The following is a 12,983-nucleotide window of genomic DNA, read 5'->3' as shown; positions in this document are numbered from 1 at the left end:
AGAGCTGCACTCACTATTCTGATGGTGCAGTCACTGTGTACATACATTACTGATCCTGAGTTACCTCCTGTATTATACCCCAGAGCTGCGCTCACTATTCTGCTGGTGCAGTCACTGTGTACATACATTACATTACTGATCCTGAGTTACATCCTGTATTATACTCCAGAGCTGCACTCACTATTCTGCTGGTGCAGTCACTGTGTACATACATTACATTACTAATCCTGAGTTACATCCTGTATTATACTCCAGAGCTGCACTCACTATTCTGCTGGTGCAGTTACTGTGTACATACATTACTGATCCTGAGTTACATCCTGTATTATACTCCAGAGCTGCACTCACTATTCTGCAGGTGCAGTCACGGTGTACATACATTACATTACTGATCCTGAGTCACATCCTTTTCTATACTCCAGAGCTGCACTCACTATTCTGCTGGTGCAGTCACTGTGTACATTACATTACTGATCCTGAGTTACATCCTGTATTATACTCCAGAGCTGCACTCACTATTCTGCAGGTGCAGTCACGGTGTACATACATTACATTACTGATCCTGAGTCACATCCTTTTCTATACTCCAGAGCTGCACTCACTATTCTGCTGGTGCAGTCACTGTGTACATACATTACATTACTGATCCTGAGTTACCTCCTGTATTATACCCCAGAGCTGCACTCACTATTCTGCTGGTGCAGTCACTGTGTATATACATTACTGATCCTGAGTTACCTCCTGTATTATACTCCAGAGCTGCACTCACTATTCTGCTGGTGCAGTCACTGTGTACATACATTACATTACTGATCCTGAGTTACCTCCTGTATTATACTCCAGAGCTGCACTCACTATTCTGCTGGTGCAGTCACTGTGTACATACATTACTGATCCTGAGTTACCTCCTGTATTATACTCCAGAGCTGCACTCACTATTCTGCTGGTGCAGTCACTGTGTACATACATTACATTACTGATCCTGAGTTACCTCCTGTATTATACTCCAGAGCTGCACTCACTATTCTGCTGGTGCAGTCACTGTGTACATACATTACATTACTGATCCTGAGTTACATCCTGTATTATACCCCAGAGCTGCGCTCACTATTCTGCTGGTGCAGTCACTGTGTACATATATTACATTACTGACCCTGTATTGTCCTCCAGAGCTGTGCTCGCTGTTCTGCTGGTGTAGTGCGGTGTAGCAGATTCCTCTGTGTTATTATTGGATTAGCGCAGTGTATAATCGGGGGCGGCTGTAGTAATAACGCTGTCTTCTCTGCGTGTTTTGCCTCCTCCCCGCAGGTGTCATGATGGCGGCACGCTGTCTGCACAGGGTGCCTCGCTCATACATGTGTGTTTGGCGCAGTGTGTCGGCGGATGTTGTTTGGTTGTGTTGTGTGATATTTGGTATGGTGTCAGTGGGAATTGTGCTGATGTATTGGGACGGGTGGACGCTTCTGTGTGACCCAGGTCAGGATCCACTGTGACCCCACAAGGGTTAATCCGCCCTGCTCCCTGGCTCCCCTCGGCTGCTTGCCTGCTTTCTGGAAGCCCGACCTGTTCTGCTGCCAAGTGACATCCAGTCTGTGCTGGGAGCGCTGCCAGGAGCAGACAATACGGCCTAACACCAGCGGGCGACTGCCCCTCCAGCTCCTAGTAAATAAATGATCTGCCCCTCCAAACCACAACCCCCATCCTCCTCCGACCCCTGCCCCTTTTCCCTTTTTCCTTTTTCTCCTGGTGATTATTGTAAGCGGAGAATCTGTAAATCCTTGAAAACCGGCGCTTAGATCCGTGTCGTCCGGGATCAGTGTAGCGGTGCGTGTGATAGAGGGCGGCTCTGTACCCCACAGTGACCCCAGTAGAGGGTTACATGGATGGAGAAGATTGATGCAACATGGCGGCTGAGCCCCCTACATCCTCCAGGCAGGAGAGGACGTGACAAACACCAGGAACTTCTCCGAATGCCCGTCCTAATGAGCCACCCTCCATGCTGACTGTCTCCGAGCCGCTGATCGTGGGGAGCTGGCTCATTATAACCGTATTGTAGCCGCACCCCCCGTGTAAGATCCTCATGTCCGCCCCAATGTGAACCCAACGAGAGCCGCCACCGGGATAATGTCAGGAATAAGGATCATGGCGGCATTATGTGGATAAGCCGAGATTAGCCGGTGGATCAGAGGCCGATGCCGGGCGCGGAGCCTGCGAGGTGATGAGGTGGGCTCCAAAGTGAACCCCCAAAATAAAAAGGGTTCCTCCATGATGGCCTCCATTCCGGCTTTCACATATCAGGCCCCGACCTGAGAACGTGCCCCCCATGTGGACCCCTAACGTCGAGCTTGGAATGATGGGAGTTGGAGGGCTGCAACATCACTTTGTAGCCACAGAGGAAAATCACAACATTTTGGGACCTTCCTGCCCTAAAGTGATGTCTCCGTGTAAGGCTAGGGTCACATCTGTGCTTGTGAACGATTGGCAAGTGCTATTTACCCGGCAATTGTGTGAATGTACACAAGCCATGCCCAATGTCTTATGTAAATTATTGCGTATGCATGTGCTTGCGTACGCATGCGTTCCCATAGACTGTGATGCCTTGCTGAGGCGCATTCCTTCCGCAAGTGTCCGCATGCGTTTGGAGGCCGCACAGCCCGGAATGACGCGTGCGTAAGCGGCTGAACGCAAACGCATGAACCTGCGTCCACAACGTTAAAGATAGGAAAACGTGACGCATGCGGATGTATGCGTCAGAAACGCTGCGGACGGAACCGCAAATGTGAACCCGGCCTATCCCGACGTTGCGAAACGTATGATTTATACCCTTTGTAACACCTCTGCATTCGGTGTCCGAGAACCTGGTGCTTTCACTGCTGACAGCTGAGGGTTCGTTACAGGTGCAGATCATGGCGGACACCAGACTGATGCCATGTAGCGATCTCTCCATCCTTGTTATTGACCATCTTCCTTCCCGCCCGGTCCGTGTATGGCCGCCGTGGCCTCTTTGGCGTTTCATGGCGTCTTTCTGCGGAAACACCCGCTTTTTTTTTACCGTTTCCCTGACGACGGTCTTCGGAGATTAGAATAACGATGAAGCCGGTGCCGGCGACCCCGCGACCTTGGTGGCGCCCCCAGAGGTGGCTGAGAGCGGCATCTTCACTCTTAATGTGAAGGGCCCACGGGCGCCGGGTAACGAGTTAGCACCACGATCATTCATCCCGGCTCTAATCTGTTGTGATTCTTCCAGGACGCGTTCCGGGCACGAAGCGTCCCTTCCACCGGGGCAGAGACGCGCGCTTATCGAGAGGGACAGATCCTGCCTAATTGTGCTGATTCTCCCTCTATATAAACAGATGGCTTCTTTAAATCAATTATTCCTCATTTGTGTAAATGGGAATGATTTCCTGACAGATCGAGCACCAGGGGAGCGGGGGAAGGGCGCAGCGAGGGGGGCATCCGATAACAGGCCCCTAACTGGCCTCGCCTGCCCTCCAGGGAGCGTGGGGTTAACTGCTAAAGCTTCTGTCACCTCCAATTATTGCATTACGGATTTGATGGAAATAGGGCGTAAAATAGATTGTTCATGTCAAGATCTCTGCTTGCTGAGTGTGAGTAACAATCGTATCCAGTGTGGATAATCCGAAATCCAGACTGATACATTGTAACAAACTAGATCCTGTACAGGCCTCCTGCCCCTAACCTCAAAAGTAGGCAGCCCTGACCCTGCTCCCCGCACTGCATACAGCCTGATGTCATACAGCACACCCAACACATCTCCAGGGAGAAGGGTCACAAGCTGCTGCCCCCAAATATCAACTCATTACACCCAGAGGGACATCATTAAACCCTTGTCATCAGGAGCTGCGCTCCCTCTCCTAGCAGTGCTGCTAGAGTGAGGAAGAGTGTTACCAGCTATCTCCACTAGGGGCAGCTATGAACAGAGGCAGGGAGCAGTATTATAGTAGTTATATTCTTGTATATAGGGGCAGTATTATAGTAGTTATATTCTTGTATATAGGGGCAGTATTATAGTAGTTATATTCTTGTACATAGGGGCAGTATTATAGTAGTTATATTCTTGTACATAGGAGGCATTATTATAGTAGTTATATTCTTGTATATAGGGGCAGTATTATAGTAGTTATATTCTTGTACATAGGGAGCAGTATTATAGTAGTTATATTCTTGTATATAGGGGCAGTATTATAGTAGTTATATTCTTGTATATAGGGGCAGTATTATAGTAGTTATATTCTTGTACATAGGGGCAGTATTATAGTAGTTATATTCTTGTATATAGGGGCAGTATTATAGTAGTTATATTCTTGTATATAGGGGCAGTATTATAGTAGTTATATTCTTGTACATAGGGAGCAGTATTATAGTAGTTATATTCTTGTACATAGGAGCAGTATTATAGTAGTTATATTCTTGTACATAGGGGCAGTATTATAGTAGTTATATTCTTGTACATAGGGGGCAGTATTATAGTAGTTATATTCTTGTACATAGGGGCAGTATTATAGTAGTTATAGTCTTGTACATAGGGGGCAGTATTATAGTAGTTATATTCTTGTACATAGGAGCAGTATTATAGTAGTTATATTCTTGTACATAGGGGGCAGTATTATAGTAGTTATATTCTTGTACATAGGGGGCAGTATTATAGTAGTTATATTCTTGTACATAGGGGCAGTATTATAGTAGTTATATTCTTGTATATAGGGGCAGTATTATAGTAGTTATATTCTTGTATATAGGGAGCAGTATTATAGTAGTTATATTCTTGTACATAGGGGGCAGTATTATAGTAGTTATATTCTTGTACATAGGGGCAGTATTATAGTAGTTATATTCTTGTACATAGGAGCAGTATTATAGTAGTTATATTCTTGTATATAGGGAGCAGTATTATAGTAGTTATATTCTTGTACACAGGGGCAGTATTATAGTAGTTATATTCTTGTACATAGGGGCAGTATTATAGTAGTTATATTCTTGTACATAGGGGCAGTATTATAGTAGTTATATTCTTGTATATAGGAGCAGTATTATAGTAGTTATATTCTTGTACACAGGGGCAGTATTATAGTAGTTATATTCTTGTACATAGGGGCAGTATTATAGTAGTTATATTCTTGTACATAGGAGCAGTATTATAGTAGTTATATTCTTGTGCATAGGGGCAGTATTATAGTAGTTATATTCTTGTACATAGGGGCAGTATTATAGTAGTTATATTCTTGTACATAGGAGCAGTATTATAGTAGTTATATTCTTGTTCATAGGGGCAGTATTATAGTAGTTATATTCTTGTACATAGGGGGCAGTATTTTAGTAGTTATATTCTTGTACATAGTGGCAGTATTATAGTAGTTATATTCTTGTACATAGGGGCAGTATTATAGTAGTTATATTCTTGTACATAGGGGCAGTATTATAGTAGTTATATTCTTGTATATAGGGGCAGTATTATAGTAGTTATATTCTTGTACATAGGGGGCAGTATTATAGTAGTTATATTCTTGTACATAGGGGCAGTATTATAGTAGTTATATTCTTGTATATAGGGAGCAGTATTATAGTAGTTATATTCTTGTATATAGGGGCAGTATTATAGTAGTTATATTCTTGTATATAGGGAGCAGTATTATAGTAGTTATATTCTTGTATATAGGGAGCAGTATTATAGTAGTTATATTCTTGTATATAGGGAGCAGTATTATAGTAGTTATATTCTTGTACATAGGAGCCAGTATTATAGTAGTTATATTCTTGTACATAGGGGCAGTATTATAGTAGTTATATTCTTGTACATAGGGGGCAGTATTATAGTAGTTATATTCTTGTACATAGGGGCAGTATTATAGTAGTTATATTCTTGTACATAGGGGCAGTATTATAGTAGTTATATTCTTGTATATAGGGGCAGTATTATAGTAGTTATATTCTTGTATATAGGGGCAGTATTATAGTAGTTATATTCTTGTATATAGGGAGCAGTATTATAGTAGTTATATTCTTGTATATAGGGAGCAGTATTATAGTAGTTATATTCTTGTATATAGGGAGCAGTATTATAGTAGTTATATTCTTGTACATAGGAGCCAGTATTATAGTAGTTATATTCTTGTACATAGGGGCAGTATTATAGTAGTTATATTCTTGTACATAGGGGGCAGTATTATAGTAGTTATATTCTTGTACATAGGGGCAGTATTATAGTAGTTATATTCTTGTACATAGGGGCAGTATTATAGTAGTTATATTCTTGTACATAGGGGGCAGTATTATAGTAGTTATATTCTTGTACATAGGGGGCAGTATTATAGTAGTTATATTCTTGTACATAGGAGCAGTATTATAGTAGTTATATTCTTGTACATAGGGGCAGTATTATAGTAGTTATATTCTTGTACATAGGGGGCAGTATTATAGTAGTTATATTCTTGTACATAGGGGCAGTATAGTAGTTATATTCTTGTACATAGGGGGCAGTATTATAGTAGTTATATTCTTGTACATAGGGGGCAGTATTATAGTAGTTATATTCTTGTACATAGGGGCAGTATAGTAGTTATATTCTTGTACATAGGGGGCAGTATTATAGTAGTTATATTCTTGTACATAGAGGCAGTATTATAGTAGATATATTCTTGTACATAGGGGGCAGTATTATAGTAGTTATATTCTAGTATATTTAAGCATATATGTTAATAACTATGATGGCACCTTTCCGTTCCTGGGATTTAGCATTTCTGGCTGTAGTGACATTACTGTCCTCCCCTGGGTCGGTGGAGGGTTTGGGGTCAGTGTAGGTTTTTCTGACTTTCCTATTACATATAGTTAGTATTTTGCTGCATTACGGTCTCCTTTCTCTTACATTGTGTTTCTGTCTTATTTTGCTCAGTGTAGCTCGGCCTCCCGCGGGTCTGGACCCAGCAGCTCAGCAGCCAAGGTCCCTGAAGTTGAACAGAACCCCAGGACAGTGAAGGACCCCTCATCGCTGCCTCCATCCCAGGATTCCTGCTCAGAAGTGGAGCGTGCTGATCCAGGCACTACAAGTAGGTGGCGCCATTTCCATGATAAGTTGTGCAGATGTATGAGCCCTGTAATTTGATAGGCTGTGATATATCATGGAAGACGCTGCGCCCTGTGGGGGATTCCTAAATTTCCTCGACGTGTCACAGTTGGATGCGGTTATGCTGTTCTGGTTCAATATCTATTCCGTGCTCAGCAGATCAGATCTCTGAGCAGCTCCTCACCCACCCCCAGTTTAACCCTTCTGTGACATGCGCCATACTGTGATGTATATACGGCCGTATACACCGTCCTCACCTATAGGGCCGTATACACGGTCCTCACATATACTGCCGTATACACGGTCCTCACATATACTGCCGTATACACCGTCCTCACATATACTGCCGTATACACCGTCCTCACATATACTGCCGTATACACCGTCCTCACATATACTGCCGTATACACCGTCCTCACATATACTGCCGTATACACCGTCCTCACATATACTGCCGTATACACCGTCCTCACATATACTGCCGTATACACCGTCCTCACATATACTGCCGTATACACCGTCCTCACATATACTGCCGTATACACCGTCCTCACATATACTGCCGTATACACCGTCCTCACATATACTGCCGTATACACCGTCCTCACATATACTGCCGTATACACCGTCCTCACATATACTGCCGTATACACCGTCCTCACCTATACGGCCGTATACACTGTCCTCACCTATACGGCCGTATACACCGTCCTCACCTATACGGCCGTATACACCGTCCTCACATATACTGCCGTATACACCGTCCTCACCTATACGGCCGTATACACTGTCCTCACCTATACGGCCGTATACACCGTCCTCACCTATACGGCCGTATACAGGGTCCTCACCTATTCGGCCGTATACACGGTCCTCACCTATACGGCCGTATACACCGTCCTCACCTATACGGCCGTATACACCGTCCTCACCTATACGGCCGTATACACGGTCCTCACCTATTCGGCCGTATACACGGTCCTCACCTATACGGCCGTATACACGGTCCTCACCTATACGGCCGTATACACCGTCCTCACCTATTCGGCCGTATACACGGTCCTCACCTATACGGCCGTATACACCGTCCTCACCTATACGGCCATATACACCGTCCTCACCTATACGGCCATATACACTATGCTGCCTACATTAATGAAAGGTTTATTAGGACGTTATCTGCTCAGGGTGTGAATATTTATTCCCCTGGATACTGGAGTTTTCTTCCATTTCTGGGATAGCGATTACTGTGATTTCTTACGTTGTATCAGTGCCGGACACAGAACACCGTAGTCGTGCATTCAGCGACCACCTCTCATGATAGATGTTTATTCCGATTAATTATTTCTTTATCTTCTCATCTTCAACCGTTGCAGCATAATGTTCACTGTTTCCTCATCCCTCAACCTAGCAACTGTAACAACAGTGACATAGCGGATTCTTAACTGTAACAGCAGTCACATTGCTGATTCTCTACTGGAAGAGCGCTCGGACACTGGATTCTCTACTGGAAGAGTGCTCAGACACTGGATTCTCTACTGGAAGAGCGCTCAGACACTGGATTCTCTACTGGAAGAACGCTCGGACACTGGATTCTCTACTGAAAGAGCTCTCGGACACTGGATTCTCTACTGAAAGAGCGTTCAGACACTGGATTCTCTACTGGAAGAGCGCTCAGACACTGGATTCTCTACTGGAAGAGCGCTCGGACACTGGATTCTCTACTGGAAGAACGCTCGGACACTGGATTCTCTACTGAAAGAGCTCTCGGACACTGGATTCTCTACTGAAAGAGCGTTCAGACACTGGATTCTCTACTGGAAGAGCGCTCAGACACTGGATTCTCTACTGGAAGAGCGCTCATACACTGGATTCTCTACTGGAAGAGCGCTCGGACACTGGATTCTCTACTGGAAGAGCTCTCAGACACTGGATTCTCTACTGGAAGAGCGCTCATACACTGGATTCTCTACTGGAAGAGTGCTCAGACACTGGATTATCTACTGTCAGATCACTCATACACTGAATTCTCTACTGTCAGATCGCTCAGACACTGGATTCTCTACTGTCAGATCGCTCAGACACTGGATTCTCTACTGTCAGATCGCTCAGACACTGGATTCTCTACTGTCAGATCGCTCATACACTGGATTCTCTACTGTCAGATCGCTCAGACACTGGATTATCTACTGTCAGAGCGCTCAGACACTGGATTCTCTACTGGAAGAGCGCTCAGACACTGGATTCTCTACTGGAAGAGCGCTCGGACACTGGATTCTCTACTGGAAGAGTGCTCAGACACTGGATTATCTACTGTCAGATCGCTTATACACTGAATTCTCTACTGGAAGAGCGCTCAGACACTGGATTCTCTACTGGAAGATCGCTCAGACACTGGATTCTCTACTGGAAGAGCTCTCAGACACTGGATTCTCTACTGGAAGAGCGCTCAGACACTGGATTCTCTACTGGAAGAGCGCTCGGACACTGGATTCTCTACTGGAAGAGCTCTCGGACACTGGATTCTCTACTGGAAGAGCTCGGACACTGGATTCTCTACTGGAAGAGCGCTCACACACTGGATTCTCTACTGGAAGAGCTCTCGGACACTGGATTCTCTACTGAAAGAGCGCTCACACACTGGATTCTCTACTGGAAGAGCGCTCAGACACTGGATTCTCTACTGGAAGAACGCTCAGACACTGGATTCTCTACTGGAAGAAAGAGCGCTCAGACACTGGATTCTCTACTGGAAGAGTGCTCAAACACTGAATTCTCTACTGGAAGAGCGCTCAGACACTGGAATCTCTACTGGAAGAGCGCTCAGACACTGAATTCTCTACTGGAAGAGCGCTCAGACACTGGAATCTCTACTGGAAGAGCGCTCAGACACTGGATTCTCTACTGGAAGAGCTCTCAGACACTGGATTCTCTACTGGAAGAGCGCTCAGGCACTGGATTCTCTACTGGAAGAGTGCTCAAACACTGAATTCTCTACTGGAAGAGTGCTCAGACACTGGAATCTCTACTGGAAGAGCGCTCAGACACTGAATTCTCTACGGGAAGAGCGCTCAGACACTGGAATCTCTACTGGAAGAGCGCTCAGACACTGGATTCTCTACTGGAAGAGCTCTCAGACACTGGATTCTCTACTGGAAGAGCTCTCAGACACTGGATTCTCTACTGGAAGAGCTCTCAGAGACTGGATTCTCTACTGGAAGAGCGCTTAGGCACTGGATTCTCTACTGGAAAAGCGCTCAGACTCTGAATTCACTACTGAAAGAGCTCTCAGACACTGGATTCTCTAGTGGAAGAGCGCTCAGGCACTGGATTCTCTACTGGAAAAGCGCTCAGACACTGAATTCACTACTGAAAGAGCGCTCAGACACTGGATTCTCTACTGAAAGAGCGCTCAGACACTGGATTCTCTACTGGAAGAGCGCTCAAACACTGGATTCTCTACTGCCAGAGCACTCAGTCAGTGGATTCTCTACTGTAAGAGCGCTCAGACACTGGATTCCCTACTGTACCATTAGTCAGTCTGTGATGCTCTGGAGCATAGAAGTGTTAGATTATGGGCTGTATGTACGGATAATTGGCTGACACATGAAAGCCTTTATACCCCTGATATGATGTGTTCAGCTACAATGAGCTGACTGGTGGAGAGGACTTTGTTGCAGCATCCAGGCAGCAGGATGTCACCCTGAGGTGTGTGCAGGATGGCAGCTTTCACTGCTGTAGGTGGAGACAGGCCTGGCTTCACCTGTTGTTTCGGAGCCCCCGGAGCAGGACAGGTGTTGTGTTCACCCCTCCTCTGTCAGGTGAGCTTGTGCTGTGGCTGCACGCCAGGTGCTGCTGCTGTCCTGGGCGGTTGCTTAGTGTGAGGTGTAGAGGGGACTCTGTGCACCTGAAAGCTAGAGAGGCCTTCTTAAGTGCCGGTGTCTGAGCGTTAAAATAAAAAAAATAATCTATATTATGGAGGGAGGAGCCTCAGAGCTGAGGATTTGTTACAGTGTATCCAGTCTGCACAATCTTTGTGAGCTGAACACATCAGCAGCACAGATCTCTCTCCTCCTCCTCCTCAGATAGTTTGTTACATTGCTGCAATGTGCAGATACATTCTGGAGTCTGTGCTGAAAGATTGTCTACAGTGGTGTGAAAAAGTGTTCACCCCCTCCCTGATTTCCTATTCTTTTGCATGTTTGTCACTTAAATGTTTCCAATCACCAAACAAATGTAAATATTAGACAAAGATAACACAAGGAATCACAAAATGCAGTTTATAAATGAAGGTCTTTATTTAGGGAAAAAGAAATCCAAACCTACAGGGCCCTGTGTGGAAAAGGTTCACTGCGGCGAGGCCAAGCGGCTCGGAGCGCTGTGCCACCTGCTTGTTTTATGTGTCGCCCTTCTCTGGATTTATAAAACCAGAGCTGTCAATCAAATTAGCGTTGGGTGGAGAGTTACTTGGTGGCACCACGGATGCACGGAGCGCCAGGACTTGGTTGATCAGTCATTCTGTGCCAACAGATGTAACAGCATCTTTCTTGCGCTGTCCTTATTGATAACTGGGCATTACTGATTATGGGGGTGTCCCAACATACTGCACACATACCGCACAGTTCTGCATTATGTACCGACACGACGATCTGAGAAGTGGAACGCTACCAGTAACACGCAGTTATCAATTCATCTGTATATTTCCAGGAGGAGGAAGAGAGGAACAGAACGGTGACAACTTCCAAGAATTAGACAGATGCTTTTTAACCTCATTGTGAAATTTAGTGTCAGTTTTTCCTAACATAAAAATGCTACATTATGTTGGCATGCATTTATATAAACCAAGACTCATGAAATCCACCATTCTTTACACTGCAGGTCGGATATGAATGGAGCATTGTTAGGCTGAGCGGTCTGTATGGCGCACAGTTTGGGCGCAGCGCTGGAGAGGTTAAGCGAGGCTGAGTCTGGCATGGCGGTCTGCGCCTCCGCTCCCCCCTCCTCACTTGGCTCCGAGAGGGAAAATGGTCCTAATTTGCAGTCAATAAATTAGTCGTTGCCGTGAGTCAGGAGCCGCGCCAGACAGACAGGCGGTCAGGAAGCGGCTCCAAGTCGGAATCCGGTCTTGGGAGAAGGGGGAAACGATTTGTGTGTTTGTGGGCACAGCGGGAGATGAGGTGACCCCCGAGAGTGTCGTGCCCCTTGTCATTCGCACCCTCGTAATCCATGGAGGACTACAGCACAGCATGGGTGACTCTCCGTGTGGGGGAGTCGTGAGAAGGGGAAGGACTTAAAATGTGGAAAAGGCGGAGCTATAAGGAGGGGTGATTGAAGAGGGGGGATTTGGGTAGAGTAACCCACTCACTATTCTCCCACAGGAATGTATGAGGTCAACTAAAGTGCCCCTTCCCCCATAAACTGCACCTGTATACAGTGCACCCCCGTGCAGTGCAACATTATACAGTGCACCCGTGTAAAGTACACTTATATACAGTGCAACATTATACAGTGCAACATTATACAGTGCACCCGTATAAAGTGCACTTATATACAGTGCACCCCCGTACAGTGCAACATTATACAGTGCACCCGTATAAAGTACACTTATATACAGTGCACCCCCGTACAGTGCAACATTATACAGTGCACCCGTATAAAGTACACTTATATACAGTGCACCCCCGTACAGTGCAACATTATACAGTGCACCCGTGTAAAGTACACTTATATACAGTGCACCCCCGTACAGTGCAACATTATACAGTGCACCCGTATAAAGTACACTTATATACAGTGCACCCCCGTACAGTGCAACATTATACAGTGCACCAGTGTAAAGTACACTTATATACAGTGCACCCCCGTACAGTGCAAGATTATACAGTGCACCCGTATAAAGTAC

At 45.5% G+C, this 12,983-nt stretch overlaps 2 protein-coding genes across 5 annotated transcripts in view; both read left to right on the top strand.

The window, feature by feature from the left end:
- Positions 1 to 12,983, top strand: part of GSE1 (Gse1 coiled-coil protein) — a 337,588-nt gene that overhangs the window by 110,888 nt on the left and 213,717 nt on the right. For all 4 annotated transcript variants that reach the window (XM_073554894.1, XM_073554896.1, XM_073554895.1 and 1 more), the window contains exon 2: positions 6,911 to 7,064. In XM_073554894.1, the coding sequence (XP_073410995.1) occupies positions 6,911 to 7,064 (154 nt within the window). The remainder of the gene's footprint in view (positions 1 to 6,910; positions 7,065 to 12,983) is intronic.
- LOC141058712 (uncharacterized) lies at positions 7,072 to 8,451 on the top strand. Its single transcript, XM_073554907.1, has one exon. The coding sequence runs from the start codon at positions 7,293 to 7,295 to the stop codon at positions 8,235 to 8,237; it is 945 nt and encodes a 314-aa protein (XP_073411008.1). The 5' UTR covers positions 7,072 to 7,292; the 3' UTR covers positions 8,238 to 8,451.

The sequence above is a fragment of the Dendrobates tinctorius genome, unplaced genomic scaffold (assembly GCF_039654945.1).
Source record: "Dendrobates tinctorius isolate UK_male_01 unplaced genomic scaffold, ASM3965494v1 ptg000214l, whole genome shotgun sequence".
Lineage (NCBI taxonomy): Eukaryota > Metazoa > Chordata > Amphibia > Anura > Dendrobatidae > Dendrobates > Dendrobates tinctorius.
The sequence above is the reverse complement of the archived record's forward strand: the minus strand, read 5'-3'. Positions and strand labels throughout refer to the sequence as shown.

What these genes read in the sequence shown, in the direction of transcription:
- LOC141058712 (XM_073554907.1), top strand. Translation starts at nt 7,293, where the DNA reads ATGCGCCATACTGTGATGTATATACGGCCGTATACACCGTCCTCACCT.